The following is a 21,696-nucleotide window of genomic DNA, read 5'->3' on the forward strand; positions in this document are numbered from 1 at the left end:
CATTTTTATCCTGATATTCTTTCATTGGTATTTTATTCCCAGAACACCCACATAGCACCATTATAAAAATACATTCTATTCCCAGGAGACGATTAGCGGAGAGTAATCCCGCTTGGAATTTGCGACTTCTGTCTAAATTTTAGTCATTAAGCATCCTTGCAATGAGATCAGAAGATCATATCTCTTGGACGTACCATATGGACGTGCTCCTGAATTCTTTCGCGAAGAGAGGTAAAAAAATACATAAAGAGGGTATACAGATAGAGAATACTCAACGTTTTACTATCTGAGATTCGAAATGCGTGTCTTCCACAGCTTGTATGCATTATGTCTGTTGGCGGTTGAAGGCAAGTGAAGTCTTGATAGACCTACAAGCAAAGACTGCTTCCTGACAAACGTTTAGTATCTTCTCAAACGATCTTTGGTTCGGTTAACCCATGGCCCCCAGGTCCAGGAAACGTACTGGTGCCACAAGCGCCTGATCCTGAACTAGTCCAAATCCTCAGCAAAGTCGACCCAAACCGCGTCAAAGCGATAATCGAGAAACTAGTAAGCTTCGGCACACGACACACTTTATCCAATCAAACGGACCCCGTCCGCGGTATAGGCGCGGCCAGAGACTGGATCGCATCCGAAATGCGCTCATTTGCTGCTGCTTCTAACGGGCGAATGACAGTATCGGTGCCAAGCTACGTTCAACAGCCAACCTCACGCATCCCAAACGCCACTGTAATTAGCAATATCGTCGCAACACTCAAAGGTTCCACTGAGCCTAACCGTGTATATGTCATCTCTGGCCATTATGATTCTCGAGTGACTGACATCTTGAATTTCACGGACGACGCACCTGGCGCAGACGACGATGGTTCTGGTGTTGCGGTTTCGATGGAACTAGCTCGAGTGATGGCGACCCACCAGCCAGCCGCAACGATTATGTTTGCGGTCGTTGCAGGAGAAGAACAAGGTCTTTTCGGATCCAACTTTATGGCCACCACATTGGCCCAAAATGGTGTGGATGTCCAAGGAATGTTCGACAACGACATCGTAGGAAGTTCAACAGCTGATGACGGCACCGTTGATAAGACGGACATCCGCATGTTCGTTTCAGGCCTTCCTCAAAACAATACCGCCCAACAAAATCTGAACCTCGCAGCGATCGGAGGAGAAAATGACTCGCCATCGCATCAGCTAGGCCGGTTCGTTGCTGAAGTTGCGCAAAATGTTGTGACCCAATTGAATGGTTAGTTCGATTGAATGAAGGGAGATATCAAGTATTTGACTGACCTGTTATCGACAAATCAGTGCGCACCATCTATCGCCCAGATCGTTACTTACGTGGCGGAGATCATGAGTCATTCCTCCAGCAAGGATTCCCAGCAGTTCGCTTCACAGAACCCCATGAGAATTTCGCACATCAACACCAGGATGTCAGAGTGGTCAACGGGGTCCAATTCGGTGACCTCGCCGAGTTTGTCGACTTCGACTTCACTGCTCGGGTGGCAAAGGTCAATGGCGCAGGACTGTGGTCGCTCGCACAAGCACCAGGCACTCCTAAGAACGTGTTCATCGACGCCACGGTATTGACAAACAATTCGACGCTCAGATGGACTGCAGATCCCAACGCAGATAGCTATGAGATTGTGTGGAGAGAGACAGACGAGCCTCAATGGTCTCGCGTCATCCCAGTGGGAAAAGTAAGCTCTGTGACTGTGAACTTGTCGAAAGACAACGTCCAAATGGGAGTGCGGGCCGTCGGAAAGAACGGGTTCAAGAGCCCAGCCGCTTTCCCTTTCCCTGGGTAAAGTTGACACCTACATTGGAAGTAGAAGAGTTTTATCAGTATTGTCACATAAAAGTGTAAAAAATGGAAAAGCACCTCGATCATCTTTAATTGAAGCAGTGTGTGTGTGTGTCATGACATGAAGTGGAGAATAGCTACTAAGGTGATCATGAGCTCGAGAATAAAGAGTGAAGGTACTCAGAGAGCAATATCAAATGAGAATGCTACGCTACCAACCAGAATGACCAAAATATCAACAGAGTTATTTGGACGCATTATCCATAATACAAATAAAGGAACAGGAAAATACTAAATTGAACCTCCGTTGCTGGGGAGGAGTTAAAAAAAAGTACACATCGATGAAATTTAACATTGATTTCTCAAGTAAAATCCTAGGGCAGCGCAGCAAGGGATCCTCCAACCTCTGAAGAAGGATTGAAAATTTAAATCAAACAGTGCGAAGATAGATAAGCGAAGGGACATACGCTCTACCATGACATCAATGGTATCTATTCACCACACAATTAGTCGAGACACCACGACGATTAGGCAGGCCATACCATTGTCTTCCATATCAAGAGTCGCAGGTGTATCATCTTCTTGTATCCGGGACCCATCGTACAGGAATCTGAACAAGCCGAGTTAGAAGCAATGCGTTTGGCGGGGTCTCAGGTGCACTGATCTCGCAGAGCAGCCATGCAATAAGGTAGATCGGTGGCTTACCGGATGCTTCCAACATCTTTGCCAACCTTGCTAGCATAGGCTCCCTGGAGCTTGCTAAGCCTGGTGCTTCGCTTGATCTTGAAGAAAACCTCTTCGCCTGACGAGCTCACAACCTGCGAATTCACAACATCGATAAGCCACTCGATGATTTCACCGAAATCGCGCTTCTTTCGAGAATGACGACGCACCTTGATGTTAATGGTTGCGTTGGCATCTTCCTGCTTGAGCTCGTGCTCCTGGGTGTTCGCCTGATGGTCTTCCTCCGACATGGCTGTAGTAGGTAGGGGCAAGCTAGAGTTGATGGTAGATCTGAACTATAAAATCCTGGAGGTTAATAAAGATATATATGCTCCCTTTGAAAATAAATACAACAGCGGCAGTAGATATAAAGTTCAAGTGCTGAAGCTTGAAGCCTTGAGGGAGGGGGCTCGAGTGTGCAAAGTGAAGCAGTGAAAGTCTCTGACCTGGAAATCTAAATGAAAGATTACATAATCACAACCATTCATGGGAGTAGCGATGTCGACCATGATGAGTGCACAGACATTCGTCGAAAAGGTTCTGTCAAACACAGTTTATCCAATAAATTCCAATAGTATTTATAGTAAATTATAGTGCTTCATAGTAGAAGTGTAGGGCTGATAATGAGAAACAGAAATATACACAGAACAAATCAAGCAACGCCTTGAATAAATCAGAGGATAGAGAAAACGAAAGCCCAGTAATGTAAGGTCAAAAGAGATGCGGGATAGAGATGTATAGTGAACGTGTTGGGTCGCCAGGTTGTGGAAAGTAGAGAGATAGGCGGCCGTTCGGTGCGATGATATTAAATAGTCCCATAGCATAAGCAGAAAAAACCAAAGAGTGACTGACACAAAATCAAAAGAGAATCGCAAAACAGAAAAGGTCGAAAAACAGTTACGCCTTGTTGGCGACCATACGGCTGACATCCTTCTCTCTCTTCGCTGCACGAGTTAGTAGCCTCTTGGCTCGCACATATTGCTCGTCTTCGTCAGATCCAGAATCCTGCCACATATCGTACACCACCTCGGGCTGCCGATGAGAAATACCAACATGAGTAGGTGCCGCTGCTCGAACTGGTACAGGGGCGGGAAGAGGGGCAGGCATGCTGTAACGTCTGTTATTCTCTTCGGAACCCATAGTTTCTCGACCCGAAGCACGACCCTGCGAACTAGAACTAGCACCGCTCCAGGGAGAATACCTCTTTTCTTCCTCCTCAGATTCGTATTCAATGGCCGGCGGGGACGGAGAGAAGGTGGGTTGCAATGATACACGCACACTCTTTCTCCTACGAGGCTGAGAAGACGGTGTGTGCAATGATGATCCGCCCAAAACCGTCGAAGACGTAGAATGAGATATATCAGACCTAGGTCCATCATTTTCAGGATGCTGGCCATTCACTGCTCGAGGAACAACACCGCCGTTTGCAATAGGTGCTTTGAGAGTGGAAGCGGAGGAAGAAGGACCAGCGACACCAGCCCTCTCCACCTCTTCCTGATCAGAATAGAACTCGTTTCCAGTCTCGTATGACTCCGACTCGTCAGTGTTGTCGCCGCTCTCAGCGTCGGTGGGTCGAACAGGGGCCTTTCCTTTGCCCTTGATATCCTTCGAGGTCTTCATAGGGAGTGTTGACGGCACAACCCCCCCAACAGGGGAAGGCGAACGGCTAGACTTCAACGCGCTTCGCAGAGGGGTTCCGAGCATTCGGGTCGCACTACTACTAGACGCGACGGCTGCCGTCCGAGGCTGGGCATGTCCACTCTTTGGCACTGACGTCTGTGCCGGTTGATGAGTGTTACCTGTAACCAACGTAGGCGCTGATGCTGAAGCCTCTCTCGACAATTCAACATCCTTTGCTCTTTGATCGAACACCGAGCCCGGAGCCTTGATCTCGAACATGCTTATCTTCGGAGGCGTCCTGGCATTTGATGAGGCAGGAGGCACCAGCGTCGAAGAGGAAGGGGAGGTGATTGACGTTGAAGTTTGGCCACCCGCTGCTAATGTCCTGACTTGTACCGCATCCATCGCCCTGAGCTCCTCTCTACCTAACGATGGCGGAGCTTTCACCAGTTCAATCATGCCTGTTGGCTTCTGCACCCCACCCGCATTCTTCTGTACTTTCAGATCGCGGCTCCATCCCTCCCTATCCCTATTCACCCTCGCCACGTCCTCCACGATACTCATCAAACTAGGCACAGCAGGGGTGGCTTGCACAACAGCCCCATTCGTATGGGCAGCACCGGAACGCGCAGCACTAGACCCAGCCTTGCCACTTGACAGTGACACCTGGCTAGAATTGCCTAACGATGACCGTCTTCCCAACCCACTTCCACCCATACCCTGCCCAAGAGTGGTCTGCCTTTTAGCTCGCGTACCAGGACCGCTCGGCGCGCTCGCCGAGCTGGTAATTGACGAATTCCGAGACAGGCCTCCACCCATGACCTGGGCCTGTTCCGTCCAGCCGGGCTGAGAGACAAGAGTGCCACTAGGACGATCACCTCCGGACCGCATAACGGTCGCCCCGCCCACAGCACCTGAATTGCCAGGGGAGGTCTTAACGGGAGTTGGCGTCCCAGAGGTCTTCATTGACGATTTCCTCGCGGGCGAAGGCGTGTTGACGACATCTTTTTGCACTGGTGCAGCCAGAGGTATCGAGCTCGAAGCAACGGGTACGGGAGGTGGGGCAGTCGTACCTGCAGAAACTTGATTCTTCTTCTTAGTCAGGCTCTTTTTCCTCGTCACTGCAGGCGCAGAGACAACCGCAGCAGAGTCACTCGAATAGTCTTTCGTCGGCGTCGTTCTGAGCACACCATGAAAAGGTTTGACTGGCGGAATCACCGGTCGTGAGGCAGGAATTGCTGGAGGAGGTGAAGAAACCGCAGCAGGTCGCCTTCCATCATCTCGAGGCCCACCAACTTCACTTGCCGTTCTCCTTCTCCATCCTAGGTCAACGATCATATCACCGCTATCCTTGGGACTTTCTTCCTGAACCCAATCTCGTCTCTCCGGATTTACATCCACACTGGCGCTCCTACGATTGCCTACCCCCGCCGGCTTCCCTGTAGCTTTGCTGGCTGGTGGCACAGAGGTGCTTACAGCTCTGACAGGTGGTTTCTCAGCGGCTGTCTTTTGCCCAACGTCAGCTGGAGGATGTCGAGAAGCAGTCGTCACCTCCACAGGCCCGGCGGTTCCCTTGTCGTCTCCAGATAGCGCGACTCCAGAAGCTGAAGGAGCAACAGGCGGACCAGTTCGATTTTTCTTCAGCTTCCTCCCAGCAGGACCCGCAGCCGCACCAGCACTAGAACTCGTCATAACACCAACGTCGCTCGCCGCCCTCGTTCTTGGTCCAACTCTCGCGTCAGGGGCCCTGCCCAAGCCAACCCCATTCGCATTGACAACACCAACATTCGCCACCGCGTTCCCAGCCAAACCCCCTTCCAAAGCAGCACCAAGTCCCACACCGCGCCTACCAACGCTTCCATCATCAAAGCTTCCCTTCCTGGTGAGTTGCTGGATATTCTTGTCTGTCCTGGTCTGCCATTTACTCGATGTGCGCTCCTTGTCTTTGGATCCTCTGAAAAGGTTCTGTAAACCTCCGCCTGCACCTCGGGTAGTCGGCGACTGGTCGTCGTCCGAATCGTATAGATCATCCACCTCATTTGCAGCGAGAGAAGTAGAATCGCGCTTGAATTTAGTGCGCAACGGGGACGATGGGGAGTCTTTCGGATGTCTTGAAACGAAAAGGCCTTTGATACTGCCCAGGAAGCCTTTCGACGGCGACGCATTTGAGGATTTGGGTGCTTCATCGAGGGGTGACTCTGGAGTAGCAAAACTGACATGACCATTGCCCTGCTGTTCGTCTACAGCCTGTACCTGAGCCGGCCGTGCAATGTGCGAATGGGATGAAGAATGAGAATGGAAGAACGGGAACCTCTTCTTCTCCTTTCCCTTGGTCTCGCCATCCTCATCCTCATCCTTAGCCTTGCCTTTCCCCTTAGCCCTCTTCGCTTCTTCAGCCTTTTCCCTTTCCTCCTTTTCGAGCTCCTTTTTACGGGACTCGGTCAAGAACCTCGGATTTTCAACAACCTCCAACTTTCCTTCCTGGATCAGCTTCCCTTCCTGCTCGAGCTCGTCCTCAGTACTCGAAGCTCCATCATCCTGACGGGCTTCTTCTCCGCCACGCTGTGTATCCTGACTCGCGCTCCGCATCTCTTCTTCCGTAATGCGCCTTTCCAGCACGTGGCGTTTCGGATATGAAGCAGCAGGCTGGGGTGTCACCAACGGAGTCGTCTGCGGCGTCGACCTGCCTGACGCAGACGGCGTGGCAGACCTCGACGAGGTCCTCCGCTGCAGGTTCTGTTGCTGGCCAGACGGCCCCGCGACAGGCTGCCGATCCGGAACAGCTGTGGGTATATCGAATGCATATCCCTCGAGTGCATGAGGCGCCGGTATCCGAACTGAATTGTGGGAATCGCGGTGGTCGCGATCGTCCTTGAACAGCTCGCTCGATGTGGGAACTTGCGGGCTGCTGGTGCCAGCACTCGACGAAGCTTCTCGGCCTGGAACATGTACAGCTACGGCTGCTGCATATGTTACCGTTTCCACCTTATAAGTTGCCGGCGTGGCAGATACAGACGATAGAGTGGTTGACACCCCCGAGGAGGGACGTAGTCCAGAGGTCGTCTCGTGTGGTTGGTGATTTTCGTCGTCATTGTTTGGCTGCGTGTTCTCATTATGTTCCTGTCTCGCGGAAGGCTCGCCGAATAATCCGGAATTCATTATGGAACCGATATGGACAGCAGGGGGGATGTCATTGTTGTTCAGGTTCACCTGGGATGCAGACTGAGAAGGCCCAATGGAGGACAAATCGAACGACGGTCGGGTAGAGTGGGGATCTGTATTTTCGCGGCTGGCTTCGAGAGTTTCTCCCAAATAGGGTTCGTGTATGTAGGAAGCACGGCGTTCTAAGAAGGAAACGAAACATGCATGTTAGAACAATACTGTAGGGCATATAAACTGTCAAAGATAAAAAAAAATTAACATACCGACGTTCTCTGCCTTCAACTCTTCCAAAGCGCGAAGAGAATCTTTCCCGAGCTGACTCCATGCCCAACCGCATTCCATCATGGCTTTGGCGCGAGCCCCGAGCCCATCGCGGATTGCAGCATTCCGCTTCAGCTCAAGCTCGCGTTCCTTAGCCGCGAGATGTGTTTCACAAGCCTGCAGCTCCGTCTGTGCGGCAGCTAGCTTCGACGAGGAGAATGCCGCAGACAACGGCCCTGTTTACAGATGAGACATTAACGGTCAGCACAACCATCATTCGTAAATTGATAACACAACGTAATAGCACAGTAACGAAGGTAACGTACGAGATGAACTAGGTGAAGGCGAATCCTGCTGTCCGAGGAAAGACGACGAAAGAGAAGAGGACGATGGGAAGCGCTGGTTTCCCAACAACAGTGAATCACGGAAGTTGCTAGAACCGCTCTTGTGCGACTTGGAAGCCTTGATCAACCGAGTGACCCTTGATGAATTGCGAGTAAGTTCTCCCACAGCCTAGTGAATATATGTGTCGAGAACGTACAGAATTTCCCTGTCTCTCATGATATTCCCAACCTCGTCTTCGGCGTCCTTCAACGCGCGCATGGCATCCCTCCATTCTTCGACACCATGGACGTATCTTCTGAGCGCTTCGTCGGCCGCTGCTAGTGAACCAGCGACCGACATGATGACCTGGGAAGCAGGGCGCGGTGACGCTGCTGCATAGGCACCGAAAGATGCCAGAGAGACATTAGAGGTGTCTAGAACCTGGTTTAGCTGCTTGATGTATTCCTTCTCTTGCTGCAGGAGGTTTGTGAGCAGGCGTGAGTCTGCTGGACGGTGCACCATGTCCTAGACGTCGCCTCTGTCGTTATTATTGGAGGATAAGATATTGAGAAGAAAAAATGGAGGAGGTCGGAGGAACAGAGACAGTGAGCATACGCGAGTCTTGGATCAAAGTCAACCTTGACATACCCCCTTGGCCCGTTTGATTAGTCAGCATTAATGATGTCACTTTCTGATTTCATTCCTCGGACGCCCCTATTTGCAAGTCGTTCAGCGTCACCAGCGGAGCCAAATAGCATATCTGAAGATTTGCTACTACTCGAGCAGAGCAAACACAACAGATTATCCTATAGAGAGCTTCTACTGCATGATCTGACTGCTGAACAGTTCCATCAGCAAAATTGAAGCGCCTTGGAGGGCTCGATCGATAATACATTCTCAGTCTACATTTCATGACAAGGTTTAACACTGAACAAGTAATTTATTTGGCAGTGAAAGTCATATAAGAGACACGGATGATACTAACCTAGCGATAGAGTAACCAACAAACTAATTTTCTGAACCGTGAATCATGACTGTATACCGGTGAATATAAAAACAACACATAGAGTCTTGAATTAGTAATTAGCAAAATAGATGAACGTTGTTAAGGTGAAGTTAGATGAATGGAATAAATGGTCAGTTAGATGAACAGATAGTTGAAAGCGGCTAAGTAGGAAAAATAGGGTGACGTAGGCGTTAGATGAATGTATGAAGAGATGTTAACGAAGAGGTCAAGGGATAGGGACAAATGGTAGTAGGAGAAGCTCGATGAAGGGGATAGTCAAAGCCCACAGACGGATATCTAGGGTGTAGGAAGGTAGTATGGAGTGTTTAGGTTGAAAGTAAACGGTAGATCAATCAAAGATGATAGGAGGTAAGCACGCTGGGTAGAAGAAGCAGAGGAATAGGGTGCCGCAGTGTGTAAAGGGGTGTCGCAAAGGTCTAAATGTAGAATGTGCAGTAAACTACTTTAATCGCTGAATAGAATGTCTGAACAAATGCAAGGACGATGAAAGGGAAAAACAATACTACATCTAAAGCACACAAGGACGGGAAATGGCAAAATGCGAGGCACCAGAATCATCGAGGTTTGAAAGACATGAAAGGGCATGAACTGTCAAATCAAATGCAACCAATCATCGACAGACGTCAGAGATTGGATCCAACAGAAGACCTGTGCGTTCTGCAATTTTGGCATGACAGAAAGGTCGTCGCGATTTCATCACATAATATGCCACGATGGCCCAGTATCATCGGCCGGTCTGTCCACCAACGGCCCACCAGACATATTTGCACGATGTCTGCGCACAGCCGATGATCCCCAGCTTCCGTCGTCAGGACCAATCGTCGCTTGCGACATGTTGCTTAACGTCGCGGTGTCCGTGTCGAGTGTGGCTGGTGCGGTGACAAAGCTACCGGCGGCAGTACTGATGTCCGGAGGAGAACCACTGCTGCTGGTTTCAGTGTTGGCAGTCTGGCGGGGAGGAAGGGCTAGAGTGTTCGGTGTAGGGGGATGGAGGAAGATGCGGTGTGAGGCAGGGAGTGTCCACGGGATGGGTATTCCTTGTCGCTCAGAGGAGCCAGAGTGATCATCGCTGCTTGACTGAGGAGGCGAACCAGAAAGAGCAGTATTCATCGTATTTGTTGGAGAAGTAGATGGGTGGATTGGAATTGGGATAGCCGCAGATGCTGGGCTCTCTGCTCTTTCGTCGACGTCGAAGTACATCTGCGATTCCAAAGACTGAGGCACGCCTTGTGTGGTGGGATCGACAGGAGTATCAGGCACTTCAGGTTGTTCGTGGACCGGTGAGGGAGGTGGAGGTTGGCGAAGGAATGGCATGGGACGACCGAACGTGTAATTTTCAGCGCTCATGCTCAGACTCTCGCTTCCACTGCGCGAATGCGTACCCCCAGACGACGAGTACGCTTCTAGATCCTGTTCGAATCGAGGATTCTGATATTGATGAACCGGAGGCAAATCAAGAACGACGTCCTCTTCCAGCCTGGCCATTGACGAGTTGACGCGACTGCGTGGACGACTGCTGTGACCACTGCCGCTTCCACTTGCACTTCCATTACTGCTGCTCCTATTGCCAAAGCCACCTAGACCCGCTGCAGGACCCGTCGCACCGCGCATAATGTTGTCCAATTGTGTCATGGAGGCTGAAGCAGCACCTTGCATCAAAGAGCGCATAGAGGCACCTAGAGAGTTTGCGCGTTCACGTACACTGTGCAGAGAGGGTGCAACGCGCGACGACGAATGTGTTCGTGTTCGCGACCGGACTGAATGGCGTGAATGAGTACGCGACCGTGAAGCTTCGCCAGACGAGGACGTATTGGACAGCGAGACACGCGAATTGCGCGCTGAAGATGGAATTCCCAGCAGGCCGACGCTGTCCTCATGTTCTCCATGGTCATCTTCCTCTTCTTCTTCCCCATGTTCGTCCTCGTCCTCAGCCTCGTCATCATCATCGTGGTCAAAATAGCTAACGGCCGGATCGACAATGATTCCATTGCTCGTAGTAGGTCCGCTATCCATCCTCTGCCTGTAAACACTAGGGAACGCGATGGGCACATGTGCACTGCGTGCTCGTCCAGCATTTGCAGCGGCTGCGGGGTGTCGTGGAGGCATGGGGATGTGGCCGGGGCTGCTCGATTCCGCAGATTCCTGGTTGCCCGTGCTATGGGTAATGACGGAGCCAGCGCCGCCTGAAGACAATGCAGACGATACACCAGACATTGTGCGTCCATGTCCTGCACCTGCGGGTCGTCGAAGGCTGAAAGGGTAGCGGGAAGACGGGCTGATGGGTTGACCGAGGGATGACATTGAGCCAGAGGCGCGACCAGAGGATGGTTCCTCGCTGCCTTCGAAATCTTCATCGTCTTCATCATCTTCCTCATCATCGTCCTCATCATCATCATCCTCATCGTCGTCATCCTCCTCCTCATCATCATCCTCTTCCTCATCATCGTCGATCTCTTCGCTGGTGCCACTGGTAGCGCTGGAGCTGCTCTTGCTCTTGCTTGACTTGGAGCTGGCCTTCTTCTCCTTTTCAGCGTCCGAGCTCACGCTAGCAGGGAAAGGCACCGAGTCCTTACTCGACACCTGTCCCGCTCCAGGATTCGAGAATGGATAAGGAATCACAGGACCTTCCTTGTCTTTCGAATTCCTTTTAGCGACCTTTGGCATTTCCAGCTCGGTACCCACAGGAACAAATACGCCTTTACCCGTCGAAGTTGACGCCTCGGCAACCACAACGTCCGGTATCAGAGAGCCCATCGGCGGAGGAGGACCGGAGAACAAATCCTTGCTCAGCACACCGCGCTTCGCAGGCGACGGCCCGCCTCCCAATCCCACAGCAGCCAGGACCTTTTCAATGCCTTCAAACTCTTCCTCCTTCTCACTGGCTTTCGCAGCGTCCAGCTTTGGACCTCGTGGCTCTTTCGACAGGCCATCAGGCTGTCCATGTCTGACAGCTGGGGCTGCCGACCACCTTAATGCCTGACCCGCATCGTTGACGCCGCCGCCGCCGCTCCTCCGCCGCGTCATAAGACAAAACTCGAATGCGTCCTGCACCCGCGTGCGCGTTGTCTCCCTCCACGCCCATGCCAGCTCATCGCCTCCATAGTCGCTTCGCCTGTCGTCTGCGCCGTACGGGGTGCCTGCGTACGGGCTCCCTGGGAACCCGTAGAAGCTGGAGCGATACGCTTCGTATTCGGATGCTGCTGCGGAGTAGCGGGCGCGGGTCTTTTCCTGTGCGTATTCGTCCCATGTATGGCGGGGTCCGCACAGTCCGCCTAGTCGCTGGTTGGAGAAGATCCAAAGGCCAAGCCTGGAAAATGATGATGTAAGTATTGAAACTGCGCAATCGAGAAGGGTACACGTACCAGGAAACCAGTACCACCAATGCTCTCCATCCCGTCCACGCTGCATTCGCGATAAGGATACCACGCGAGTAGTCCGTAAGGCTTCCATCAGAGCGGAAGAATGTTCCGTCCCTATTCGAAGGCCCATTCAACGACGGCGCAGACGACGAAAACGCGAACAAAAGAGCAAGACAGAGCGCAGCGCGGGGAAGGAGCAGCGCAACAGTTGGAACATTCTGGGAGTAGAAAAAGAACGTCTCCGCCAATCCCTGCTTCCACGCGATCTCCACCTTCTTCTTCCTCTTCCTGTCGCTATCGCCATCGTCTCCATGAAGCGCGGTCCGACGCTGCTTGACGCGCTGCGTCGACGATGGTGTAGATGCCGAATTCGAAGCGCTCGCTTTGGGCGTCTGAGCTTGTGCGACATGCCTCCTGCGGCGCTTCTCATCCACCTCCAAAATCTCGCCAAACTCGCCTGTGAACTCGTCGTCCAGCCCATCATCGACCTCAACCATACTGCTGCGCTCGACGTCCTCACTTTGACCGGGCACCTGTTGCCCGTCGCGCCGCACGTGTACTTCTTCTTCGACTTCGGTGACGGGGATCACGATTGGACCTGTGGCTGCTGCTGTGCCGGCGCCACTGGCGAGATACGCGTCTTCTGGGCGCATGAACGCGGAGATTCGGAGGTGTTGGAGGAAGCTGAAGTTGGTGTACGACGTCATAGCCGCGAGGTTAAACCCAGCAGAGGAAAGGAATATCGGGAGCATGAGAGGCCGGCCTGTGTGGGCGATCGTTTACGGTTAGCAAATGCCCATTTGTGGATAAATCAAGGTGAAGAAATGTTTTGTTGGGCGAGAAAAATTGAAGTGCCGGGAGGGTATGTACAGGAGCTTGGAAGGAGTAATGAATGAAATCAAGCCAATGCGAAAAAACTCACGAAGCCGCCACCGTCTCGAAAAGGAATATACGAGTTCATACATGATACACACGAAGAGAATCCACGCGAACCAGCACGCGATGTAGGCCGCTGCTCCGAGGGCCCAGTTCTTCCTAGAAGAGGAGGGTGACGTTGAATTCGGGAACTTTGAGACCCTGAGAGATAGGTGAGAAAAAAGAAAAGAAAAGTTAGTTGTATGAATGAACCCAGAAATGAAAAACAGAATCAGACTAACTGGACCAAAATGAAAACGGCATTAAAGTCGAAGAAGCTCTGCAACGGAATGTGGTAAAACACCAAAAAGGGCCAAAGGTAAAAGTACAGCTTCATCCATTTCGAAGGATTGAGCAGGATCTGGAGGTTGAGGTTTTTGGCGTTAAATCGTGGTTGGACAGGGGGCGCGAGATTCGTGTTGGCGTAAGCGTAAGGGGACATGGGCTGGGCAGAGGATGGCAGGAACGCCGTCGGGTTGTTGTTCGGATAGGACGCGCGAGTGAACACCCGCGGAGGCGCGTTGACACCAGAAATGAGCGTCTGGTCCGTTGGCTCCCGAGACGTATTGCCCGTCGCTCTCTTCTCCACCGCACCTACAAATGAGTCCTGGAGACTGACGATGCGCACCGAGCGCGGTGTTGGCTTTCGCCCGCCTATTTGCGCCTGAGCCTGCCGCTGTGGATCGTGTCCGAGTTCATGATCGTGTTCGTGGTCGTATGGGTATGCTGGGTAGCCATAATTAGCCTCCGGGTCCGCATATGCTTCCGTCTGCCCCAGACCCTCCGCGTCGGCATCGACATCAACAGGACTCGGCGTAGAGCCGAAGTGGATATGGCTCGCAGCGCCGAGGGTCGAAGCTGGCGCTGGTGGTGGAGGTCGTTTCGGAAGCCATGTCGGGTAGCCTTCGGAATCCTTCGAGTGCCGACGACTCGTTGGGCTGGTAGTCTCCGATGAAGAGAGTTGAGGTCCGGAAGTGATTGGCGCACCACTTGCTCCCGTTATAGGCGACGGAGTACTGCTGGGCTCGCGTCGGTGTGATGATGAAGAATGCGGGGGTGGTGCCATTTCGGACTCGAAAATTAAATGAAAATGAACTGTAGCCTTTCGTGTATCACAACGAGCAGCACAAGCTGAACAAGTCAACTTGGACAGAAAATTGAACTACAAAAAAGAATATTAAAAAAAAAAGTTGAAACCCAAGAAGCCGCGACCAGACTCTGGCGAACGCAGAGCGGTGTGGGGGTGTAGACAAGGATTAGATTAGGCTGTACGATAAAAGCAAGCCGTTCGTGAATCGTGAGCAGTGGAATGACCAATAAACACGAGGCGCGCGTCAGTTTTGGAACGGCCTCGTGGTTGACGGTCGAAGACCTGTACTCGTGCGGACGGAGTGGCAGCGGCGCGTGAGTGGAGAGTCGTGACAAGGACCAAACGGGGGGATTTCTGCCTCGTGTAGTGCAGGTTTAAACCTCCTTGTTTGTTTTTGATGCACGGAAGGCTGGGCTTGAATGCATAAATTGTCCTCCTATCATAGCCTGGGAACCGTTCCTGAAAACAAACCATGCTCCTTATGCGGTTACCGTTCGTTCTCTCCCTCCGGCCCTTAATTTCTACTTTTCATTGCTTCTCCTGCTCAGAGCTTTTTACTACTTACTTGTGCAGAAAGTTGCTTTCCTTACGCGTCCATGGACGAAAAAACGCGTGGAAAACCATTTTCCTTATCCAAGGATGGCCACCAGCTCCCCCTTGTTCTTAACCTGCCATCGATGACCAACCGATCCAAAGAGTGGGGCGATTCCCGCCTTGTACTTTTTATCCTTATCCTTCTCGTATCCATCGAGCGGCCGATAGACGGGTAGAACGATGCCTACGAAATGAAATCAACAAGGAACATTCTCTTCTTAGCAGCTGATGCAAAAATAGAGCGGCTTGACGTCGTTGTGTTCTTGCTGAGAAAGTCAGGCGGTTGGCCATACCATGTCTCGTGAGTACTACACCACCCATCGCGCAGCTTCGAAAAAAAATTGACACGGTCCAAGAGGCACGTGTGTTGAATCTGAAATGAAGCAAACCGTGGACTTGAACGGTCTATAGGCGCACGCAAGATAACCTGGCTATTCAACTGTCAAACAGTCGTGTATGTTCAGATGTTACGACTTCAGACGGTGTGAGTCCTCGGGCGCTTATATGAAAGAGATGATGCTCATCAACTTCTTTAATATCATTTCATTCTATCGACTTGGTCTTTTTCTGGTCCATAGCAACCCCATGCTCTGCCAATCACTAGTCTATTTCACGGTAACAGAGTGGAAAGAGACCTTAGCGTCAAAGTGTCCTTCATTTTTCCCCAACGACACTAGTCTCCGTGGAGAAATTTCAAACATGAATGCCCTCGGTTAGGGGTTATCAATATACCAGACTGCAGGCTGCTTGAATCGCATCAATGTAAGTTAATGCATGCACCTGCGGAATGTATCATCCTAGCTAACCAGTCTAGTCTGCGATGAACGTTGGGAAATGGAGCAAGAAATGGAGGCAGCCCACCATTCCTTTGGATTACAACTGAACATGAACGATGTGAGCAGTAATCACGAAAATGAAAGCAGCACATGGTTTCTAACCATTCAGAAACTAGAATGTCTCGCGGAACCGCTTAATTGATGTTCAAATGCAATTTATCAGCGCACCCTGCAATATTCTAACAAGAAAATTCTGCAAGGGTGCTACATCGCTTCCAATTGTAGCTCACGAGGTCTGGAATCTTTGTCGCCTTCAATATTATATGAAGCCGCGTATGTATCCCATTGACCATAGCTGGATTCACTCGATATTTTGTAGTCCACCGCGTTTTGGACTCCTGGAAAAGTGATAGCCTGTACTCATCTCCAACTCCGAGCTCTGGAACACACCAATTCAGCAAGGTGACTCTAGAGCAGCGCGTATCATCAGCACGGAACATTAATAAAATGAATCAACTCCGTCGTTTCAACTGGTCTATTGGAATGCTCAAGACAGATACCGTCACACCCGTAGTCGTCCGTACCAAAAGAGGATACTTTTTGGCCGGAGAAAGGTCCCGGGATATAGGAGTGTCTTGATGCAAAGTCAATTGTCGGAACTCAACCATGGACTCATCTGCATGTAGTAAGTTGATGGTGGGCAGCTGTAGCACCATCAGAGTAAGTTCACCATACACATATCATCTTGTTCATGATTTGGCTCATACTGTACTATTTTCAGTGTGTTCTTCTCGGGAATAGCTCCCTGCGTCTGACAAGAAGACATGATCTGTTGCTTCTATACATGGAAATATCCTTCCCAAATCGGGGTACTTTGTCATTTGAGATGTGGAATAGGGTTACGGGTACGCACTTGATGAACCTATGGTAGAAAGACCTTACTGTATTTTAGAGAGCCGTTTCTATCCAATTACCATGCATCTCGGTTGCGTTTTGTGTGCTAGCGCACGAACGCCGTGAAAATCGGTTAAAACATGATTTGGATGCTGCATGGACGGTATGGGATCAAAGGGGGTCATCTCCACTCTGACTTATGCAATATTCGAAATGAATAGTAACGGTCGACGTGTGCACTCTTGGAAGTGCCTCCTCAAAATACCTCCGAAGCCACTCCAAACTTTCTCTCTCCATCTTGAGGAGCTCGCTCTCATCCAAGAACACAGAATTCGAGTAAAATACTCCGCCGTCAGCACTCGGGGCGCGATGCGTGACAATGGCAGACCGCTTCTCGATAAACTTGATGCTCAACGTCTTCAAGCTCGGGTAACGGCGGTCTGTAAGAAGATTGTCGACCTTTTCCCACCGCCGTTTCCACGCTGCTGGGAGGATGTTTTGGCGGTCGATGGCCTGCTGAGCAGTGGTCCTCACGATATTTTCCAGGACGATGTGTTCAAGTGAGGATGGGCAGTCGTCTACTAGAGAGTTGATGAAATAGGTCAGGCCTTGAGGAGGGAAGCATTCTGGGAGGCTGAGACTGGCTGATAAATGAAGGCGCAGTGTGATTAGAGATTGTAGAGCAGCAAGCTTTGATTTTGTATCGGGACTGAATGAGAAATAATCTAAACCCGACGATTAATTAGCACTGGGATGACACGACTCTGCCGAGCGAGAAGTATTTCTCACCGCCCGAAAACGAAAATATTTCCAGCGTGTTTAGAGTATCAACAGAGCACTGTAGGATATTGCTTAGGTCGTTAGAGCAAGGCAAGGTGACTTTTAGATGTTTGAGCCGAGAAAATGCTTTTGGACGGTATGATAATACTCTTGTCAGGAGCTCTTCATCCACATGAGATATTTCCAGAACTTCCAAGTCATCCAAGCCGCTATGTACCCAGTTTCCTATACCGGATTGCGTCGCCAATATACCTGACAATGATAGTTCCCTAAGATTGACACAAACTGAGAGAATCGAAATAGGAAAGCCCCATATTCTGTGAAATCGTAGAACTTTAACAGTGCGGCAAACTTTACGAATGGACGACTTCAAGCCAGGGTACACTGTTGCCCAAACTAGAGCGTTGCGATCGTCTGGACGAATCTCAAGGGTTTCCAAATTGACCATTGTGTTCAGAATCCGAGGGAAGCGCTCGCGCTGCCTGTCCAGTTCCTCTTGTGAGCTGCTCCAGCCGTCTAAAAACATCACTTTGTTGGTCGTCGGGAAGCATGCCGCAATAGTCAGCGAGCGCACTTGCGTGGCCAATGGTTTGAAATCGCGCAGCAAGTCCCCTTCGAGCAGTTCGAAGAACAGATTGTCGCGTCGCTCGTCCCATGTTTCACAGGGGAGAATCTGCTCTTTTCTTGTAATAGAATGGAACACACGGGGCCGCGCCTTCTCGTAGAAAGATCGCGAGACCAGGAGACACTGTGCGAGAGCCACGCGTGCGTCAGGGTCATGGTTATCTGGGTTGTACGCAAGGTCCGCAAGGATATCAATCATTGCGTCCATCACATCTTGAGGAAGAACAGTGCCGCTGATGTCGTTCTTTGATAACAGCGTCCCAGCACTCGGCTGATCTGAGAATAACCATCGGAAACCTGGCTGGAAGATACTGCTGACAAAACATACCCGTTGAAGACATTGTGTGAGCGGTACCCAATGTTCGAGAACCCGATCCTTGAAGTGAACACATGGAAAGAGGAAGAAGAAGTCAATTCATTCCTGGGATAAAGACCAGGGCATTACATAAGTATCAATTCGTTCCATCCACACACAAAAGCCTAAAATACATTATGTGGGTACTTTCAACGCCGGTTATACTCATAATGGCACGAACACTTGAATTCAAGGTCCATGACGAGATGACTCGAAAAACTGACAGCCGCCATTTTCATGTCGGGGATGCTGGGGTGACCTCGTCCGCAAGGACTTGGCTTCAGGAGTTGTAGATAGCGAAGAGACCATTGCGAGTAACTACGTGCCTGCATGGCGTCAGAGAATTTTCGCAAATCCTAAGGAAATGTATTTATTTTTATTAAAATTTTTTTCTCTAACAATGAATGGACAAAAGAGCACACCTGAAACCGATTACCAGAATCTGGCATCGAAAGCTGATCATATTGAAGAGTCAAAGCATTGAGCTTCGGCAGTTTCTGGGACAGCATATCGAAGACCTGTGGAGATAATTCACAACAGGTACACGAAAGAACTTCAAGTTTGGGTGGGATGTCGACTCTAGGTGTCAAGGAGTCCAGTATTTCCATGAGACGGTTGGTGCTGAGCTTTACATCAGTCATCACTAGTTTGACGAGATTGGGGGCTATTTGGTGTAGGTCTGGGAGTAGACGTCGGGTGCTTAGGTTTGGTTCTATCATATAGCGGCCGAAATCACGGAGACCAATGTCCAAGCTTTGCAACTGAGGTAAAACAAGTTGAGAAAAAGAATACAGCTTGGGTGAATCCACAGGCTCCTGCTGATTTAGCCATACCGTGTAGGTGTCGTCGGAGTGGTGAAATGAGACGTGTCGTGAGTAAGGCTTGATGGTTACTGTCTGTAAACTTGACTGATGCATTGAAACAAATCGAGTCAGCCCTTCAGGATTGGGGAGAGTATTAGAATTGGTGATAGCGCAAAATTCGAATGTTTTCAATTTTGGAAGGCGAGGAAGAGAAGAAAATATCGCTCCTAAGTCGGCAATAACCATAGACGCAAACGAGACTTTTGTTAATGTTGACCGGAATTCAGTAAACAGGGATACAAGTGCTTGTGTTGCAAAGTACCAATCTGTAGAAGTATGCTTGTAGCGACTGATTGATAGAGTAAGGTTGAATTCTTCCAAGTTAGTCAGAACCTTTGCTTGCATCGTAAGAGGTTTCAAGAAAATGGGAATCTTCTCCACAACAGTATCAATAGAGATTTTACGAAGATTCGGCCCTATAGAGTCGGATGCCCACAATGAGTCGAGGAACGACATGAACATTGAAGTGGCGACGTGGTCATGCACAGTGATTGTGATTTCGCGAAGATTGGGACAACTCTTCACCGCTTTTCTAGCAATGGGGAGAATACCAAACGATGGATCTTCAATTTGATTCCTAAGTGGCTCGGAAGGAGACCACCTTACGAGATTTGAAAAGGAAGACAATCTAGAGGAAATGCGTCGTTCGATTTTGGTTCCACGGCCATTCTTTGAGTCAATTTCACCAATGCCCGGAAGAAAAGCTGGACGAATGAAAAGGTGTCTAACGCGCTTTGAAACACCGCTATGGCTATCCGAACATTAGTAGGACAATGTGTTGAAATGTTCTGTCACGTACTGTAATTGCTTGAAGGTTTTCACGGTTTCCTTATCGTCGGATATGAGCCGTACTTCTTCGTACAGGTCATTGAGAGCAAGTTCAAAAAGGGTCCGGTTGACTCCAATCATTTTACGGAGGGTACTTCGAGGAAGGTACGACAATATTTCCAGCCATAATTCCGTTGGTAAATCCGAGGTCGTCATTTAGCGTTAAGCAATATGGAAGATGAACGTTAAGAACGAGAGAATCCTTAAATAACATATTCAGATCAAGGCTGTGTATGACAAATTGCTGTCCACAGTCATGGGATTGATGGATGTAGAGGGTCGAGGTGAATGGGAGTCGGCAAGGCCGACAAGGAAAGGGTGACACATATAAAATTCCCACGAGCATCGGTCGACATTTTCAACGCTGCCACTGTTATCCTGATGTCGTCTTCTACTCGTCCAAGTATCTCTTCTGCGTCGAATGTACCAGGACCGAAACGGAATGATGTACTTATCCTCATACATCTAATTTAGCTTCTAGACCTTACCTACAGAAGTAATTCAGCGACAGGACAATGAGGCTCCAGAGTCGGAACCACCTCCCAAAATTTGGTCCGTTGGAGACCCCTTTCAATATGCACCTCCCAAACCTGAAGGAGACCCGTGGGCTTTACTCCTGGAACCGCTGATAAAGAAAGATAAAATGCGGTGCGAAGCATGGAAGGACGAGGTTCAAAATTTGCTCATCTTCGTGAGTGCCATGCACGCAATCTGCTAGCATTCTTTGCCTTGTCAGTTGACATCTCTTGGTGACCACTCGTAGGCCGGTCTTTTCTCTGCCGTTGTAACAGGATTTATTATCGAATCCTACAAGAATCTCCAGCCGGACCCCGAAGATGTCATGATAAATTTACTGTCTCAAATTGCGACCCGTCTCGAGCGCGTGCCCGGTCTTAATACTACATCTACTGAACCCCCTCTTGCGCAGGCACAGTTCTCACCGAGTTCCTCGACCATTCGAGTCAATACATTCTGGCTCATAAGCCTTGTCCTCAGCCTGGCAACCGTTCTTGTTGGCATAGTGTCCCTTCAATGGCTGCGTGAACACCAATCATATCCAGATTTGACGCCGAGGCAACGCTACGCTATATATCATATGCGAGATAATGGAATAAAGAAATGGCAGGTACACAGAATCTTCACCGCATTACCGCTTCTCCTCCAGTGTGCTCTCGTTCTTTTCTTGTCAGGCTTGGTCGACTTTTTCCATTCACTGGGAGAATGGAGGGTAACCATCCCAGTCACTATCGTAATTTTCTTCACTTTAGCGTTTCTCATTTGTACCGCTATACTCCCCAGTTTGCAAGGATTGTCTTTATATCTTCCTGCTTTTGGACAGAATCGTTCTAAATGTTGGAACGACCCCCCAAGTCAATGCCCCTATAAATCTCCTCAATCCCACGCCATTCGAACACTTCTGCGTCCAGTATTTCGACTCCTCTTTCGTTTATATCCATATACCCGCATTTATGCTCATAAAGTCAAGCACCTGGCAACCTCCCTTGTTTCAAAAACGAACATAGCACCATCACTAACCCATGATCATTTTTCACGATATATCTATTATGCGTACAAATGTGCTAGCTGGATCGACTTCGACCTTGAGTGGCTTTCAATCAGGGACGCATACATGCGCCGCGCTTTTGGGCGTTCATCCTGGTATGAAGAACTCGGCCAACGAGATGACGACACTCTCCCTATAC

At 50.0% G+C, this 21,696-nt stretch overlaps 6 protein-coding genes across 6 annotated transcripts; 2 read left to right on the forward strand and 4 right to left on the reverse strand.

Moving 5' to 3' along the window:
* Nucleotides 1-298: 298 nt before the first annotated feature.
* On the forward strand, nucleotides 299-1,802 carry JR316_0012399 (putative zinc metalloprotease; the record flags this gene model as incomplete). Its single annotated transcript, XM_047898024.1, has 3 exons — nucleotides 299-302; nucleotides 449-1,240; nucleotides 1,303-1,802. 3 exons carry the CDS (start codon nucleotides 299-301, stop codon nucleotides 1,800-1,802), a joined length of 1,296 nt encoding a protein of 431 aa, XP_047742913.1.
* A 370-nt stretch (nucleotides 1,803-2,172) lies between these two features.
* On the reverse strand, nucleotides 2,173-2,772 carry JR316_0012400 (Ubiquitin-like protein pmt3/smt3; the record flags this gene model as incomplete). The annotated part of the gene is made up of 4 exons (XM_047898025.1): nucleotides 2,173-2,204; nucleotides 2,266-2,289; nucleotides 2,341-2,408; nucleotides 2,504-2,772. 4 exons carry the CDS (start codon nucleotides 2,770-2,772, stop codon nucleotides 2,173-2,175), a joined length of 393 nt encoding a protein of 130 aa, XP_047742914.1.
* A 646-nt stretch (nucleotides 2,773-3,418) lies between these two features.
* JR316_0012401 (uncharacterized protein) lies at nucleotides 3,419-8,410 on the reverse strand (the record flags this gene model as incomplete). Its single annotated transcript, XM_047898026.1, has 4 exons — nucleotides 3,419-7,485; nucleotides 7,567-7,800; nucleotides 7,891-8,045; nucleotides 8,106-8,410. The coding sequence occupies 4 exons, from the start codon at nucleotides 8,408-8,410 to the stop codon at nucleotides 3,419-3,421; spliced, it is 4,761 nt and encodes a 1,586-aa protein (XP_047742915.1).
* A 1,201-nt stretch (nucleotides 8,411-9,611) lies between these two features.
* On the reverse strand, nucleotides 9,612-14,255 carry JR316_0012402 (uncharacterized protein; the record flags this gene model as incomplete). Its single annotated transcript, XM_047898027.1, has 4 exons — nucleotides 9,612-12,222; nucleotides 12,278-13,037; nucleotides 13,197-13,351; nucleotides 13,432-14,255. 4 exons carry the CDS (start codon nucleotides 14,253-14,255, stop codon nucleotides 9,612-9,614), a joined length of 4,350 nt encoding a protein of 1,449 aa, XP_047742916.1.
* Nucleotides 14,256-16,714: 2,459 nt separating this feature from the next.
* Nucleotides 16,715-20,149, reverse strand: JR316_0012403 (uncharacterized protein; the record flags this gene model as incomplete). Its single annotated transcript, XM_047898028.1, has 7 exons — nucleotides 16,715-17,268; nucleotides 17,333-17,381; nucleotides 17,472-18,323; nucleotides 18,527-18,658; nucleotides 18,725-18,820; nucleotides 18,857-19,916; nucleotides 19,965-20,149. The coding sequence occupies 7 exons, from the start codon at nucleotides 20,147-20,149 to the stop codon at nucleotides 16,715-16,717; spliced, it is 2,928 nt and encodes a 975-aa protein (XP_047742917.1).
* A 225-nt stretch (nucleotides 20,150-20,374) lies between these two features.
* Nucleotides 20,375-21,225, forward strand: JR316_0012404 (uncharacterized protein; the record flags this gene model as incomplete). Its single annotated transcript, XM_047898029.1, has 4 exons — nucleotides 20,375-20,440; nucleotides 20,475-20,684; nucleotides 20,757-21,119; nucleotides 21,184-21,225. 4 exons carry the CDS (start codon nucleotides 20,375-20,377, stop codon nucleotides 21,223-21,225), a joined length of 681 nt encoding a protein of 226 aa, XP_047742918.1.
* Between the last annotated feature and the right edge of the window lie 471 nt (nucleotides 21,226-21,696).

Source organism: Psilocybe cubensis, chromosome 12, assembly GCF_017499595.1.
Source record: "Psilocybe cubensis strain MGC-MH-2018 chromosome 12, whole genome shotgun sequence".
NCBI classification, from domain to species: Eukaryota; Fungi; Basidiomycota; class Agaricomycetes; order Agaricales; family Agrocybaceae; genus Psilocybe; species Psilocybe cubensis.